The 17,803-nt window shown below is 54.3% G+C and overlaps 1 protein-coding gene across 1 annotated transcript; it reads right to left on the reverse strand.

Annotated features, from left to right (window-relative positions):
* Nucleotides 1–15,381: 15,381 nt before the first annotated feature.
* Nucleotides 15,382–16,905, reverse strand: LOC128072921 (zinc finger CCCH domain-containing protein 11A-like). Its single transcript, XM_052667148.1, has 3 exons — nucleotides 16,521–16,905; nucleotides 16,117–16,193; nucleotides 15,382–15,661 (listed from the first exon to the last, which is right to left on the reverse strand). The coding sequence occupies exons 1-3, from the start codon at nucleotides 16,843–16,845 to the stop codon at nucleotides 15,605–15,607; spliced, it is 459 nt and encodes a 152-aa protein (XP_052523108.1). The 5' UTR covers nucleotides 16,846–16,905; the 3' UTR covers nucleotides 15,382–15,604.
* Between the last annotated feature and the right edge of the window lie 898 nt (nucleotides 16,906–17,803).

The raw sequence follows: 17,803 nt of genomic DNA on the forward strand, positions 1-17,803 counted from the left end.
CAGGTTGTGACAGCACAAAGAAGAGATGAAGGCCTCACCCTTATCCTGGCTCCCTGGAAAGCTCCACAGGAGGGATCCCCAAAAGAGGCTCTTCCCCGCTGGCAGCCAGCTCTCAAATGGGGTCCAGGAGAGGCGCCGCCAGGCTCCGTCCCTCCCAGCAGCACAGCGCATTGCCTTCGCTGTGCTCCCAGGGCTGATCAGCGCTCGACCAGAGGCTCAGGCTGTGGCACAGCAGCTCCCTTCAGTCCTCACAGTCAGATGCCTCGTGCTACCAGCATTTCCACTGCACCTCTCTAGGCTCATAGATCTTGAGCGCTGGCCAACAGGTGGCTTCTGCCAAATGCTTCTCCCACTGCTCTCATGTTCCTCCCCCCATTGCCTTCAACATTGTTTTCAACAACCCGCTGCAGTTGGATTTTACCAGCAGCTGGTGCATGCAAGGGAATATGAGATCAGTTCACTTGATGCCAAGATCTTTGGCCCAACAATTTGCAAGGGAACTTTCAAAATGTGTCCCCCCATCCGACTCAATTCTTTCACTGCAGAGAAGACCTAAAATATTCTATCCAGCAATTGTTTTGTGTGCATCTATCTATCTATCTATCTATCTATCTATCTATCTATCTATCTATCTATCCAGTGACACAGAACCCACGAGATGCAGCAATCAGGTGGCACAGTGACACAACACTCAGGTGATGCAGCACCAAGGTGACACAGTGGCACAGCACCCAGGTGGCACAGTGGCACAGCACCCAGGAGATGCAGCACTCAAGTGGCACAGGGACAAAACACCCACATGGCGCAATACTCAGGTGACACAGTGGCACAGCTCCCAGGTGACACAGAGACACAACACCCAGGTGATGCAGCACCCAGGTGACACAGTGGCACAGCAGCGAGGTGACACAGTGACACAACACACAGGTGACGCAGCAACAAAGTGACACAGTGGCACAGCACCCAGGTGGCACAATACTCAGGTGGCACAGTGGCACAGCACCCAGGTGGCACACTGACACAGCACCCAGGTGACAAAGCACTCAGGTGACACAGTGAAACAACACCCAGGTGACACAGTGACACAGCACCCAAGTCCACAGCATCCAGTTGATGCAGCACCCAGGTGGCACAGTGACACAATATCCAGGTTGTACAGCACCCAGGAGGCACAGTGGCACAGCACCAGGTGAAGCAGCACCCAGGTGACAAACTGGAACAGCACCTAGGTGACACAGTGACACAAAACCCAGGTGGCACAGCACTCAGCTGCACACTGACACAGCACCCAGGTGACAAAGCACCCAGGTGACACAGTGACACAGCACACTGTTGACACAGCACCCAGGTGACACAGTGGCACAGCACCAAGGTGACACAGTGACACAGCACCCAAGTCCACAGCACCCAGGTGGCACAGTGACACACACTCAGATGACGCAGCACCCAGGTGGCGCAGCACCCAGGTGGCAGAATGACACAGTACCTAAGTGACGCAGCACTCAGGTGGCACAGTGACACAACACCCAGGTGATGCAGAACCCAGGTGACACAGTGGCACAACACCAAAGGTGGCACAGCACCCAGGGGCAGAGTGACACAGCACCAGGTGAAGCAGCACCCAGGTGACACAGTGGCACAGCACCCAGGTGGCACAGCACTCAGCTGGCACAGTGACACAGAACCCAGGTGGCACCCTGACACAGCACCCTGGTGACAGAGCACTCAGGTGACACAGTGAAACAACACCCAGGTGATGCAGTGACACAACACCCAGGTGGCACAGTTACACAGCACACTGTTGACGCAGCACCCAGGTGACACAGTGACACAACACCCAGGTGGCAAAGTGGCACAACACCCAGGTGACGCAGTGACACAACACCTAGGTGGTACAGTGACACAAAAGCAAGGTGACACAGAGCTCTGATGGCACAGTGACACAGCACCCAGGAGACGCAGCACTCAGGTGGCACAGTGACAAAGCATCAACATGACGCCACACTCAGGTGACACAGTGGCACAGCACCCAGGTGATGCAGAACTCAGGTGGCACAGTGATGCAGCACCCAGGTGATGCAGCACCCAGATGACACAGTGACACAACACCCACGTGACGTAGCACCTTGGTGACACAGTGACACAGCACCCAGTTGATAAAGAGCCGACCAGTTCATGGCCCTGCGATTGCCAGCCCAAGCACAAGACTTTTTGACCAGCTACGGAAAGAGGCAGCACCGTGTTTAAAAAGTTGGTTTCGTTTTTATTCAATACAAAAGGCTCTGGGTTGTATTTATCAACACAGCCCAAAATGAAACCCCAGCGTCCAGGGTTTCTGCTTAGCAATGAGTCATTCAGCCTCCAGGCAGACACGAGGAGAAGCCTGACCCTGTGGCTACGTCAGCTCCTCTCCCTCCAGGCCCGGCTAGCCGTACTTCAATCTCATACTAGACCGGCCCTGGCCCTGAAGAGACGCAGCCTGAAGGAACACAGCCTCTCCATCTCTTGCCATAGATGAAGACCTGCCTCTGGCAAGCCCTCTTTGCTTGGAATGCAGCACAAGCCCTTCCCTTCCAGGTGCCTTAGTTCTGCTGCACTGTCTGTGACAAGCGAAAGCACGGCCATGCCACAAAACCGGACGCTGACTCAGTCCGCTGCCTTTGGTGCCACCTCCGAGGAAGCATTCCACCTGATTCCAGTGCCCTGTGGGCCTTCTCGCTCAAGCCCTTCTCGGTTCTTTTTGCTCTCCTTCTGGGCTTCCTTCCTCAGCAGAGCAGCACTTGCCTTGGCTTTCTTCACTGTCTCGCCAGACCGAGTCCCAAGACTGTGCCAGTCCTACAAGAATCAAGGCACAAACGGTCAGGGAACCTTCACAGGTAACAAGTGGCTGACAGCTCGCTTGGGGAGCTCAAGTCACCGCCCGGGCAGCTGTGGCTGCCAGCACTGGAAACCGCCTTCCTGCCATCAGGGCACGCCAGAAACTCCACCTCTATCTCCTGCCCAAAAGTCCTATACGAACTTGAACCCAAAGCCATCTCCTGCAAGGCAGCGCCTGCACAGGGCTTGGACACTGCCTGGCAGCACACACAGCACAGCAGCAGCAGCAGCAGATGAGCAGCACCCCAAGGCTCCTGGCGTGCATCAGGAACACGCGCACACGGAAGGAAGGGCAGGACAAACGACGGCACGCTCAGCAGTGCCGGGCACAGCACCGTAGGCCACAGCTGCAGATTGTTCCCTCCCTGCCCATTGCCCGTGCCTTTCTATCAGCCTCAGAGAGCACGACTTACTGGCTTATGGCACCTGGAAACGGGCACGATTACAGCCAGCGCACAGAGCAGCTGCAAAGTGGCTCCACAGAAAAGACCGTGGTGCAGCACGTTCTCCGCCAGCGTGGGCTCAGGGATCTCAGCTGGGAGAAATGCTCACACAGCAGGCAGCCCGCTGCTCTCCTGCTCTCAAGGAGGCTGCTTTCTACAAGAGGGGAGAAAGAGTCGTTATTCTCTCATGCACACTGCTGTTACAGGCTGACTTAGAGCTGTTCTGAACATCTCCTTGTTCTACTGACCCAATGACAACGAAGGACACGAAACTTGCAGCTGCATTGTCTTTTACCACATGCCGAGGAAGGCGAGGGGAGCAGGAGCTGAAAAGGACAGGAGGACACAAAAGAAGGGCAAAGCTTAACAGAAAGCAGACCTGCTGCAGACAGTGCCACCAGCTGTGTTTGAACAGCAGTGCCTCAGCGCACGCTCACAGTAAGGCACACCTACCTTGCAAGGGCCGCTCAGGAAGGTTGTGACACAGGCACCCATTGCTCGATTGCTCCCCTGAGTCCCAACTCCATTTCTCAGCCACTCACATGCCTCGATGTTCTGCAACAGAAAAGTCACAAGACGGAAATTCAATTCATCGCAGACGTCCTCAAACCTCCCTTCTCAGGGCAGTCGCACTCATTTCTCTGCATGACAACTCGGGGAGGGCTTACCGAGTGAGCAGCATTTACTGCCAGTTGGCAGCGTCAACCTATGCCTAACTCTAACCTCCTAACAGTAACCTATGCCTAACTCTACACTCCTAACAGTAACCTATGCCTAACTCTAACCTCCTAACAGTAACCTATGCCTATTGCTAAAACTAAACTGAACACTAAAACTAAGCTAACACTAAAATCAACAACAAAGCCCAGAAGTGGGACCTAACTCCTAAGGAGGAAGATGGAACTGGGGGCCCGCAGAAGCGCAGAGGAGCAACAAGGTGGAGGAGGAGCAGATGGTCAGCAATGCCACCCAGCTAATGCCGGGGGCGGGGGCCGCGCAGAGGGTAAGGGGCCGAGCGCCCGGACCAGCGATGGCGGAGCTGTGAGCGCGCCAACACGGGGCCTGGCACGGTGGTGTGGTGCCAGGCCAGCTGTGCCGCAGGCGGATCCACCTCCATGGGTTCCTCTGGAGGCGGATCCACCTCCATGGGCTCCTCTGGAGGCGGATCCACCTCCATGGGCTCCCCATGGTCGCTCACAGCGCTGGCCCGGGCGCGATGGAACCGGGCTCCCTTCCTCCTCTCCCTCCTCTGCTTGATGGTCATGGTGGGCCCCCTCCTCCTCTTCGGTTCTGGGGCCCCCAGCTCCCTCTTCCCATTTATAACCACTCTCTCTTCCACTCTCGCTCTCTTCGTGCTGGACATGGCTGCCACCTGCCCAGCACTCTCAGAGACGAGTGCGCCGGGTGGGGCGGCAGTGACCAAGGTGACGGCTGTGACATGGGCAAGGTTCCACAATGGCACCTGTGCTGCTGGGAGCGGCGTTCCGCACGGGATGAGGAGGGGGCTGCAGGGCACGGGACGGCGGCGAGAAGGCGCTCCCTGTGCCCAGCGGGCAGCCCTTCTCTGCGGCCAGCAACAGGGCACAGAGGAGCCGGAGCCGAGGAAAGGGCCCGCAGCCTCCTTCGCCCTCTGCACATCACATACAGGCGGTGCAGCACCAGGGCACTGACGTTGCATTTCCTGAACATGCAGCGTTTGGGACGCTGCCTTACTCCTGTGTTTGCATCAAATGCAACACGGAGGGAATCGCGCAGTCATTTCCTATTTCTAATGAAATAAAAGGGGTGAAGCAACAACTGATGTTTTCAGAATTGCTGTCACGGTTATCCTGTAGGCACGGGAATCCAAGCCTCCACCACCTGCTGCTTTAACTGCAGCCACATTTAACTCCCCTATTGTGCCACTCACATTAGGCAGCTCTTGCTTTCCCTCACTCAGAGTACACAAACATTTCTATTTCTTAAAGTTAAGATATTATTTATAATAAGATTTAATTTATTACAAGGTATTATTTCATATCTTTGAGGCAACAGACCAATCATTGGACCAGTTCCACATGGGTATGAAATATCTGTGCCCACATTGCTCTCAGGAGGTGCAGTGTATGAACATCTAAAGCCACACAGCAGATTATGTCCTGCAACAGTGACTTTCCTTCTGCTTATTTATACCACTTCCTTACTGTTGGACTTCTTTCTAATTTGAGGACAGCAAGTCGTCTCACTGACTTAGCAGTTCACAGCAAGCATCATAACTGCTTAAAATTTAATTCCTTTCTTGATTGAACCACACACACACACGCACACACACACACACACTTGAAGGTCTACTAGGTCAAACAGTTTAGAAAACCCTCACTTTAACAGCTGTTGGCAATTTCTGTTGTGCAGCAAAAGGCAGATGTGACGTGTATTTTGGTGTGCTTAAAATAAGAGAACAGAAAAGGCAGCAGAAAAATTCATTCAGCTCGTAGCCGGGTGGAAGAGGACCTTGGCTGACCGTAGTTATGCCCGAGTTGGAGGACTTGCTGGCTGCTCTTGTCTTGGTGTGGATGTGCTGAGCGCAGCAGCTGCAGGAGCTGTTGTTGTGCTGCTGCCCCCTCAGGGCTCGGTTCTGAAGACGTTTTGCAGCTGCCAGTGAACTGCACTGGCCCCACCGTTCTCTGTGGACGTGGATGCAGAACCATTCACGCTTCCTCTGACGCCAGACGTGTCAGAAGAAAAGAAAAATCTTTCCTTGGTGTTTCTCTCCTCGTTGGAAACCTATTTCAGAATTTGTAAGTCACAAAAGTCAACGTGCAAAAGGTGGTGGTTTGAAGTCGGGCACACATGTAGCCACATTTTCTACTGCACACACAAAAGGCAGCTGAGCTGCACTCTGTAAAAATGCTTCAGTCCAAGAACTGCTATCAGCTGCACAGCTTTGACATTACAAAGAAAAGTTATTCACCAAACAACTTGTCTGCATTCTCTGAACATTGGATGATTGTAAAGAAAAAGCCACCTGCTGGCACTGATGGATTTCCCATTTATGATTTGCAACAACTTCAGAGGCAGCATGCGTAACAGTGCCAAGAAGAGATGTGACACAACGTGGAAAAATTAAGGCTGTGGAAGGGAGAATACATGCCTTCTGTAAACGCTGTCAGATTTTTTTTCCATGCAGGCCATTTGGGATGCAGTACTAAGAACTGTACTCAAGTCTTATTACTAAGCTACACTGCCTTTATCTTTTCAAATAATTACTGCAGCCTGGTTTTCCATCCAGCCTCAGTATCCATCAACTGGGGGGGCCTCTTCAAACCTCACAGAGATGGGAACAGGCCTCGGTCATCCTGATGCCCTGTAAAGTATCATCACACCTATGGGGCCTAGAGGGAGGATTCCTTCGTACATGGAAGGGTTTGGGCTGGAAAGGACCTTTCAGATCACCTAGTGCCAACTCCCCTGCTTACAGCAGCTTCTGCTAGACCAGATTGCTCAAAGCCCCATCCAGTCTGACCTTGAATGCTTCCAGGGAGGAAGCATCCACAACCTTGAGGAAGACTGTGAAGCAAAACAGACCTGGCTGGCCTGAAAGGGTCAAACAGGGAACACGCGGCCCCTCCTGAAAGGGAAGGACTGCCATGTGAAACTGGCAAGCATAAGCTACAGCTTCTTCGTTCCGTGACCAAGAGCAGAACATGTTCTGTGGAGAGAACACCTTTTGATCACTGTACTGACCATAATCCACAAAGAGCTAATTAAGTAATGATGTATTGCTGTCAGCTGCATGAATGTTATCTGATTGAAGTATTGTATACTCCTGTAGCTAAAAGATATAAAAACGCTGTAACAACAATAAACTTTGCTTCTTGCGCCACCAGAGCCTTAAGCCCGTCTGTCCCAGGCGTCTTGAGCTGGTCTCCGTCAGATGGGATGTTCTGGGAAAGTGTGGGATGGTTCTGCGATGGGCTGGGATGTTCTGGGATGTGTTGCGATGTGCTGGGATGCTGCTGGGATGTGCTGGGATGATGCTGGGGAGTGCAGGGCTTGGGCTGGGCAGTGGCTGGGTTGTGCTGGATGGTGTGAGCTGTTCTGGGATGTGCTGGAATAGTGCTGCAATGGTGCTGGAATGGTGCTGGGATGATGCTGGGAAGGTGCTGGGAAGGTGTGGGATGGCGCTGGTATATGGCTGGGACATGCTGGGATGGTATGGAATTGTGTGGGACGTGCTGGGTTGTTGTGGGATGGTGCTGCAATGTTGTGGGATGCAGCTGGGATGGTGCTGGTTTGTGCTGTGATGGTGTGGAGGATGTGTGATGCGGCTGGGAGGTGCTTGAATGTTGCTGGGAAGGTGCTGGGATCGTGTGGAATAGCATGGGATGTCTTGGTTGTGCTGGGATGAGCTGGGATGTGGCTGGGATGTGATGGGATGGGGCTCGAATGTGCTGGGATGTGCTGGGATGTTCTGGGATGGTGCTGCAAAGGTGTGGGATGGTTCTGGGATATGCTGGGATGCGGTGGTCTTGTGCTGGGATGTCCTGGAATGTGCTGGGACGTGCTGGGGTGTGCTGGGATGTTGTGGGATGATGCTGGGATATGCTGAGACGTGCTGGAATCTGCTGGGATGGTGCTGGGAAGGTGTGGGATTGTTGTAGGATATGCTGGGATGCGGTGGGCTGGTGCTGGGTTGTCCTGGGATTATGCTAGTACAGGGCTGGGATGGTTCTGGGATGGTGCTGGAATGTGCCGGAATTGTGTGGGACGTGCTGGGTTGTGCTGGGATGGTGCTGCAATGTACTGGGATGGTGTGGGATGCAGTTGGGATGGTGCTGGTTTGTTGTGTGATGGTGTGGAGGATGTGTGATGGGGCTGGGATGTGCTGGAATGGTGCTGGGATAGTGCTGGAATTGTGTGGAATAGTATGGGATGTCAGGATTGTGCTGGGATGGTGCTCAGATGTGCTGTGATGAGCTGGGCTGTGGTTGGGATGTGCTGGGCCATGCTGGGATGGTGCTGGGATGTGCTGGGATGTGGTGGGATGCACTGGGATGGGGCTCGAATGTCCTGGGATGTGCTGGGATGATGTGGGATGGTGCTGTGAAGTGTTGGTATGTTGTGGGATGCAGCAGCTGGGATGAGATGTGCTGGGATGTGCTGGGATCATCCTTGGACTTGCTGGGATGTTGTGGGATGGTGCTGGGATGTTCTGTATTGTGTGGGATGTGCTTGAATGGTGCTGAGATGGTGCTGGGATGCTGAGCGCCAGCCAGCTGCCCACGTGGCAGCTCTGCAACTTGCATAACTCTGCTACGCAGCTGCGTAGATGGCAGCGTGTGATGGAAAGTTCTCCTCAGGCTTTGGGTGCAGAAGTGCCTGCAGGGAAGGCCGGGCCAAAATCCTTGGCTGCCTGCCGTGCCGGAGCCCCACAGGCGTCCCAGGGGTGGCTGTTGTCTCTATTGACTTCACCAAAAAGACCATTCGGTTCAATCCTTTGTTTGTCTGAAATGTATTTTCGTGCTTTGTGTTCAGGTCCTGAGAGACAGAAAGAGGCATGGAGAATTGGAGAATATCCGCAGAGGCTCTGCCATGTCCTGAAGAAAATGGTGAAGGAGAAGGCAGCACAGGGTGGGTGTCTTTCTGTCTGTTCACTGAAGGACTGGGGAAGCAGAGTTTCTAGATAGATACATGGATGGGATGCAGGTGCTGGGATGGATCTGGGATGAGCTGGTATGGTGCTGGGATGGTTCTGGAAGTGCTGGGATGGTGTGGGATGAACTGTGATGTCCTTGTATGGTGCTGGTATGGGGCTGGGATGTGCTTGAATCCTGCTGGAACGTGCTGGGATGATGCTGGTTGTGCAGGGATGGTTCTGGGATATGCTGGGATGTCCTGGATTGGTGCTGGGATGTCCATGGATGGTGCTGGTAAGAGGCTGGGATGTGCTGGTTTGTGCTTAGTTGTGCTGGGATGGTGTGGGATGGTGCTGCGAAGTGGTGGAATGTTCTTTGATGCAGCTGCTGGGATGAGATGTGCTGGGATGTGATTGGATGGTGCTGAGATGTTCTGTAATGGTGTGGGATGTGCTTGAATGGTGCTTAGATGGTGCTGGGATGGTACTAGTTTGTGCTGGGATGTTACTGGGATGTGGCTGGGATGCGCTGTGATGGTGCTTGTTTGTGCTGGGATGAGTCTGGGATTTGCTGGGAGGGGACTGGGATGTGATGGGATGGTCTAGGATGGTTCTGGGGTGGTGCTGGGTTGTGCTGGGATATGCTAGGGTGTGCTTGGCTGGGGCTGGGCTGGTGCTGGGATGATGTGGGATGATGCTAGGATGTGCTGGAATGGTGCTGGGATGTGCTGGGTTGTTCTGGAATGGTGCTGGGAAGATGTACGATGGTTCTGGGATATGTTGGGATGCAGTGGGCTGGTGCTGGGATGTGCTGTGATGGTGCTGGTATGGGGCTGGGATGTGCTGGGTTGTGCTGGGATGGGGCTGTAATGTACTGGGATGGTGTGGGATGCAGCTGGGATGGTGCTGGTTTGTTCTGTGATGGTGTGGAGGATGTTTGATGCGGCTGGGAGGTGCAGGAATGGTGCTGGGAAGGTGCTGGGATCGTGTGGAATAGTATGGGATGTCTTGGTTGTGCTGGGATGAGCTGGGATGTGGTGGGATGTTCTGGGATGTTGTGGGATGCAGCTGGGATTGTGCTGGGTTGTACTGGGATGTGCTGGGATGTTGTGGGACGCAGCGGCTGGGATGAGATGTGCTGGGATGTGCTGGCATCATCCTTGGACATACTGGGGTGTTGTGGGATGGTGTGGAATGGTGCTGGGATGTGCTGCAAAGTGGTGGGATGTTCTGGGATGCAGCGGCTGGGATGAGATGTGCTGGGATGTGCTGGGATCATCCTTGGACATGCTGGGATGTTGTGGGATGGTGCTGGGATGTTCTGTATTGTGTGGGATGTGCTTGAATGGTGCTGAGATGGTGCTGGGATGCTGAGCGCCAGCCAGCTGCCCACGTGGCAGCTCTGCAACTTGCATAACTCTGCTACGCAGCTGCGTAGATGGCAGCGTGTGATGGAAAGTTCTCCTCAGGCTTTGGGTGCAGAAGTGCCTGCAGGGAAGGCCGGGCCAAAATCCTTGGCTGCCTGCCGTGCTGGAGCCCCACAGGCGTCCCAGGGGTGGCTGTTGTCTTTATTGACTTCACCAAAAAGACCATTCGGTTCAATCCTTTGTTTGTCTGAAATGTATTTTTGTGCTTTGTGTTCAGGTCCTGAGAGACAGAAGAGGCATGGAGAATTGGAGAATATCCGCAGAGGCTCTGCCATGTCCTGAAGAAAATGGTGAAGGAGAAGGCAGCACAGGGTGGGTGTCTTTCTGTCTGTTCACTGAAGGACTGGGGAAGCAGAGTTTCTAGATAGATACATGGATGGGATGCAGGTGCTGGGATGGTTCTGGGATGTGCTGGGATGTGCTGGGCGAGTGCTGGGCGGGTGCTGGGATGGTGTGGAATTGTGTGGGACGTGCTGGGTTGTGCTGGGATGGGGCTGAGATTTTTTTTGGATAGTGCTGGGATGGTGTGGGATGCAGCTGGGATGGTGCTGGCTTGTGCTGGGATGGTGTGGGATGGTGCTGCGAAGTGGTGGAATGTTCTGGGATGCAGCTGCTGGGATGAGATGTGCTGGGATGGTGCTGAGATGTTCTGTAATGGCGTGGGATGTGCTTGAATGGTTCTTAGATGGTGCTTAGATGGTGCTGGCGTGGGCTGGGACATGCTGGGATGTTCCTGGAATGGTGCTGGGATGTTACAGGGATGGTGCTGGGATGCGCTGTGACGGTGCTGGGATGTGCTGGGATGGGCTGGGATTTGCTGGTATGGGGCTGGGATGTGCTGGGTTGTGCTGGGATGGGGCTGTAATATACTGGGATGGTGTGGGATGCAGCTGGGATGGTGCTGGTTTGTTGTGTGATGGTGTGGATGATGTGTGATGGGGCTGGGAGGTGCAGGAATGGTGCTGGGAAGGTGCTGGGATCGTGTGGAATAGTATGGGATGTCTTGGTTGTGCTGGGATGAGCTGGGGTGTGGTGGGATGTACTGGGATGTTGTGGGATGCAGCTGGGATTGTGCTGGGTTGTACTGGGATGTGCTGGGATGTTGTGGGACGCGGCGGCTGGGATGAGATGTGCTGGGATCATCCTTGGACATACTGGGGTGTTGTGGGATGGTGTGGAATGGTGCTGGGATGTGCTGCAAAGTGGTGGGATGTTCTGGGATGCAGCGGCTGGGATGAGATGTGCTGGGATGTGCTGGGATCATCCTTGAACATGCTGGGATGTTGTGGGATGGTGCTGGGATGTTCTGTATTGTGTGGGATGTGCTTGAATGGTGCTTAGATGGTGCTGGGATGCTGAGCGCCAGCCAGCTGCCCACGTGGCAGCTCTGCAACTTGCATAACTCTGCTACGCAGCTGCGTAGATGGCAGCGTGTGATGGAAAGTTCTCCTCAGGCTTTGGGTGCAGAAGTGCCTGCAGGGAAGGCCGGGCCAAAATCCTTGGCTGCCTGCCGTGCTGGAGCCCCACAGGCGTCCCAGGGGTGGCTGTTGTCTTTATTGACTTCACCAAAAAGACCATTTGGTTCAATCCTTTGTTTGTCTGAAATGTATTTTTGTGCTTTGTGTTCAGGTCCTGAGAGACAGAAGAGGCATGGAGAATTGGAGAATATCCGCAGAGGCTCTGCCATGTCCTGAAGAAAATGGTGAAGGAGAAGGCAGCACAGGGTGGGTGTCTTTCTGTCTGTTCACTGAAGGACTGGGGAAGCAGAGTTTCTAGATAGATACATGGATGGGATGCAAGTGCTGGGATGGTTCTGGGATGTGCTGGGATGTGCTGGGATGTGCTGGGATGGTGTGGGGTTGTGATGGGATTGTGATGGGATGTTCTGGGAAAGTGTGGGATGGTTCTGCGATGGGGCTGGGATGTTCTGGGATGTGTTGTGATGTGCTGGGATGATGCTGGGATGTGCTGGGATGATGCTGGGGAGTGCAGGGCTTGGGCTGGGCAGTGGCTGGGATGTGCTGGATGGTGTGGGCTGTTCTGGGATGTGCTGGAATAGTGCTGGAATGGTGCTGGGATGGTGCTGGGACGTGCTGGGACGTGCTGGGATGGTATGGAATTGTGTGGGACGTGCTGGGTTGTGCTGGGATGGGGCTGGGACGTGCTGGGGTGTTGTGGGATGGTGCTGCAATGTACTGGGATGGTGTGGGATGCAGCTGGGATGGTGCTGGTTTGTTCTGTGATGGTGTGGAGGATGTTTGATGCGGCTGGGAGGTGCAGGAATGGTGCTGGGAACGTGCTGGGATCGTGTGGAATAGTATGGGATGTCTTGGTTGTGCTGGGATGAGCTGGGATGTGGTGGGATGTACTGGGATGGTGCTGCGAAGGTGTGGGATGGTTCTGGGATATGCTGGGATGCGGTGGTCTTGTGCTGGGATGTCCTGGAATGTGCTGGGATGTCCTGGAATGTGCTGGGAGGTGCTGGGGTGTGCTGGGATGGTGTGGGATGATGCTGGGATGTGCTTTGCTTTGATGTGCTGGGATGTTCTGGGATGGTGCTTGGAAGGTGTGGAATGGTTCTGGGATATGCTGGGATGTGGTGGGCTGGTGCTGGGATGTCCTGGGATGGTGCTGGTATGCGGCTGGGATGTTGTGTGCTGGTGCTGTGAATGTGCTGGGAAGGTGATGGGCAGGTGGTGGGATGGTGTGGAACTGTGTGGGACGTGCTGGGTTGTGCCGGGATGGGGCTGGGACCAGCTGGGATGTTGTGGGATGCAGCTGGGATTGTGCTGGGTTGTACTGGGATGTGCTGGGATGTTGTGGGATGCAGCGGCTGGGATGAGATGTGCTGGGATGTGCTGGGATCATCCTTGGACATACTGGGGTGTTGTGGGATGGTGTGGAATGGTGCTGGGATGTGCTGCAAAGTGGTGGGATGTTGTGGGATGCAGCGGATGGGATAAGATGTGCTGGGATGTGCTGGGATCATCCTTGGACATGCTGGGATGTTGTGGGATGGTGCTGGGATGTTCTGTAATGGTGTGGGATGTGCTTGAATGGTTCTTAGATGGTGCTTAGATGGTGCTGGCATGGGCTGGGACATGCTGGGATGTTCCTGGAATGGTGCTGGGATGTTACTGGGATGGTGCTGGGATGCGCTGTGATGGTGCTGGGATGTGCTGGGATGGGCTGGGATGTGCTGGGATGGGCTGGGATTTGCTGGGATGGGCTGGGATGTGCTGAGATGGGGCTGGGATTTGCTGTGATGGTGTGGGAATTTGATGGGATGTTGCTGGGATGTGCTGCGATGTGGTGGGATGTTCTGGGATGCAGTGGCTGGAATGAGATGTGCTGGGATGTGCTGGGATCATCCTTGGACATGCTGGGGTGTTGTGGGATGGTGCTGGGATGTACTGGGAAAGTGCTGGGATGTTCTGTCATGGTGTGAGATGGTGTGTGATGCGGCTGGGAGGTGCTGGAATCGTGCTGGGATGATGCTGGGATCGTGCAAAATAGTATGGGATGAATGGGTTGTGCTGGGATGGTGGTCAGATGTGCTGGGATGATGCTGGTTTGATGCTTGGTTATGCTGGGATCGTGCTGGGATGGTGTGGGATGAGCTAGGATGTGCTGGGATATTCTGGGCTGTGCTGGGGTGGTGCTGGGATGGGCTGGGATGAAGCTGGGATGAGCTGGGATCACAGAATCACACAGAATCACAGAACTGTAGGGGTTGGAAGGGACCTCCAGAGCTCATCGAGTCCAACCCCCTGCCCAAGCAGTTCCTACACCAAGTCACACAGGTCGGCATCCAGGCAGGTCTTGAACATCTCCAGAGCAGGAGACTCCCCCACCTCCCTGGGCAGCCTGTTCCAGCTCTCCGTCACCTCACTGTAAAGAAGTTCTTGTGCATATTTGTGCAGAACTTCCTATGCTGCAGTTTCCATCCATTCCCCTTGTCCTGTCTCCACTCACCACTGAACAGAGTCCGGCCTCGCCATTCTGCCCCCCACACCTCAGATACTGATAGACCTGGATCAGGTCCCCTCTCAGCCTTCTTTTCTCCAGGCTGAACAGACCCAGTTCACTCAGCCTTTCCTCATAGCAGAGATGCTCCAGGCCCCTCACCATCTTGGTGGCCCTCCGCTGGACTCTTTCCAAGAGATCCCTGTCTGTTTTGTACTGGGGAGCCCAGAACTGGACGCAGAGCTCCAGATGAGGCCTCAGCAGGGCAGAGCAGAGGGGGGGATCACCTCCCTCGACCTGCTGGCCACGCTCTGTGCAATGCACCCCAGGATGCCATTGGCCCTCTTGGCCACAAGGGCACACTGCTGGCTCACGGCCGACCTGTCGTCCACCAGGACACCCAGGTCCCTCTCCGCAGAGCTCCCCTCCAGCAGCTCATCCCCAACCTGTACTGGTGCATGCAATTATTCCTCCCCAGATGCAAGACTCTACTCTTGCTTTTGTTAAACCTCATGTGTTTTTTTCTGCCCAGCTCTCCAGCCTGTCCAGCTCTCGCTGAACGGCAGCGCGGCCTTCAGGCATTTCAGCCAATCCTCCCAACTTGGTATCATCAGCAAACTTGCTGAGGGTGGCCACTATCCCCTCCTCAAGGTCATTGGTGAAGATGTTGAACAATCCCTGTTTTTCCCCTAAAATCTGGGGTATTTTCGCTTAAATCTGGGGTTTTCTGCTAGAAATCCCTGTTTTTCCCCTTAAATCTAATGTTTTTCCCCTTCAATATGGCTTTTCCTTTTAGTAATCCCAGTTTTTCCCCTGAAATCTGGGTTGTTCTGCTAGATATCCGTTTTTCCTCTTAAATATGGGTTTTTCTCTTAGAAATCCCTGTTTTTCTCCTTAAATCCGTGGTTTTCTCCCAGAAATCCCTGTTTTTCCCCTTAAATCTGGGGTTTTTCCCCTTCAATATGGCTTTTCCTTTTAGAAATCCCTGTTTTTCCCCTTAAACCTGGGGTTTTCTCCTACACATCCCCGTTTTTCCCCTTGTGCAAGGATGTGCACACGTGTGTGTGACTGCACAGCTGTTATGTGAGTGCGTCAGAACGTCCTTGGGGCAGCAGCTCATGGATGCCACTGGACAAATCGGGCCGTGCGCTCTGTGTTGATCTCTATGGTGATGTTTTTATTGACTAAACCAAACTAGGAATGCCGAGTTGGGCGGCACTCGGAACGCTGCCCTGCAACGCCGCGCACTGCAGCGCTGCCTGCTGATGCTCCTCCTCTCAGTCGTTCAGCTGCAGCTTCTGCATCATCTCCACCAGGCTGTTCATGGCGGAGGACTGGAAAGAAACAGAGCGGGTGTAGAAACAGGACAGAAACAATGTGGGCAGATCTCCTTAAGCAAGGCTGATGAGTGCACTTGCAGAACGGCCCCATGCAGCACAGCCCGTTCCTGCCATTCAGGTCACTGGCGTTACTTCCCACAGCAGCTGCCTATGCTAAGATTCATGCTCTGCTGGGGGAACGAGGTTTGCAAGGTCGCAGTGCCCGACACGGCAAGGCTCTTTATGGCAGCAAAACCCTCCGGCCGTTACCAACGGTGCCCTTCTGAAGGCAGAGGAAGGCACCCAAGCTCCCCTGGGCAGCTCTCACTGACAGCGTGATTTCCTCAGACACACAGCGGGGTGTTTTTCTGTGACATCGCTGCCCTCAGGACATCACAGCATCTTTCACGGCTGTCAGACACAGGCACTGAGGGCAACAAGAGCCGTGTCTGTGCTCACCAGGGACTCACCTCTGCATGTGCAGCTGCAGCCCTGAGGGAAGCCTTCTTCAGTTGCCCTCTCCTCTCTTTTTGTTGTCGTCTTCTTGCTATAAAGCAAGAATAAAAATGAATTCATTCTGTCCGCAGCAGAACGGTGTAAACAGGGTACCGCAAAAGCAGAAGGCAGAACAAAGACAGGGGAAATTTGAGCAGGAAGCCTCTCAGTGAATGCCATTTCCAGGGGGACAAACAGAAGACCAGCGTGCAGTTAAAGAGGCGGGGTTACATGGCACCTCAGTGCCTTGGGACTTTGGAGGCTTCAACTCTTTTCCCCTCTGCAGAGAAGGAAAAAGCAAAGCAAACCCCGTGCAGCCTCCGTGTGCTTGATAAGGGCAGCACCTGCCCTGCAGGGCGGTAGCACAGCACCTGCTTACCTCTCAGCTTGGAGCTCCGTGCTGCAGCAGGCCCAGGCTGTGCTGCTGGAGCCGGCACGCTGCCTCCGCTCTCAGCCCTCGCTCTTTTGGTAGCAGGCAGCTGCGCTGCTGTTTGCTGCTCTTCTTCCAAGCCCTTGCGTTTACCTCCAGCCAGGGACTTGGAGACAGAGCGGGGGCACACGGCAGGGGCAGGTCTTCCCCCTGAGCTGGGACCTGCTGATGGAGGAAGCCCTCCAGCCTGCAGACGAGCTCTCTCTGAAAGGACCTCCTGCACCGCTTTCGCGTAGATCTTTCCGTTGGGCTCAGCACCTCTGTCTGTTATCATCAAGAGAAGAGAAGAGAGGAGATACAACGAGAGTCCAGTGCTTCTTTCAGTCTGCAAGATGGGCCACGATACTCTGAAATCTGTTCTTGAGCGTGCACAGTATGGAATCTTAGCACGTTGGGTTGAGATTACAAAACAGGACAGGAAGGTAATAGTAGATCCCAGGGATTAATACCTCCAGCAAGACACAGCAACGTCAGTCCCAGAAAGAACAGACAGAGAGCCCAGCTAGAAAGACAGTGCACCAAACCCAGGTGCCTGCTGTGTGTCCGTACCTCTCTTGGGTGCTGTGCCACACTCGGTGCTTCTGCCTTGCCTTTCTGCAAGGCTGCGCTTGGCTGGAAGGCTGCTTGCATCAGCTTCTGACAGAAAGGAAACAAAGACATGAAGAGCATCTCTTTGGACAAACATTTTAGCACTGCCAGCCACAGACTTCTGCTCCTCAAGCATCGTTTCTTTCCGCTGCTACAGCGTTGTGCCACTTCTGCAGTCAGCACAGATCTGCAGCGCCCTTTCGTCTCCCCTCCATCACACACAGCCCTGCATGCAGCCCTGCTTAGAGGCAGCACCCACACCACAGCTCCCAGGAGCTTCTTACCTGGGGAGGCTTTCCGTTTCCCCCCGTGCCCAGCACCATCCCACGGACGCGCAGGCTCCGTCCCTGCAACAACAGATCCAGTGTGATTGCACAGACACCAGGAGCAGCCCTGTCTTGTTAGCCCACACCCACCCCCAAAACCAAAAGACGCTGTTCTACAGCCAGAGCAGAAACTGATGTTCAGACTGCAGTGTGCTTACACAAAGCATTACTGCTCTCATTCCTGTCAGATGGCAGCAGAGGAACCCCGGACTGCCTGACTGCTCTGCAATCTGCAGAGCAAAGCTGCATCAGCAAACAAAACGCTACCGGGTGCAAAAGTTGAGGCAGGTATTTTTTGGCCCTAAAAGGAATGCACTC

The sequence above is a fragment of the Tympanuchus pallidicinctus genome, unplaced genomic scaffold, assembly GCF_026119805.1.
Source record: "Tympanuchus pallidicinctus isolate F22 unplaced genomic scaffold, pur_lepc_1.0 scaffold73, whole genome shotgun sequence".
In the NCBI taxonomy this organism is placed as follows: Eukaryota; Metazoa; Chordata; class Aves; order Galliformes; family Phasianidae; genus Tympanuchus; species Tympanuchus pallidicinctus.

Coding starts and splice junctions, on each gene's coding strand:
- LOC128072921 (XM_052667148.1), bottom strand. CDS start 16,845: ATGATAACAGACAGAGGTGCTGAGCCCAACGGAAAGATCTACGCGAAA. Junction 16,194..16,520: donor ACGGAGCTCCAAGCTGAGAG/GTAAGCAGGTGC, acceptor CTTGCTTTATAG/CAAGAAGACGACAACAAAAA. Junction 15,662..16,116: donor CTGCAGCTGCACATGCAGAG/GTGAGTCCCTGG, acceptor GTTTCTTTCCAG/TCCTCCGCCATGAACAGCCT.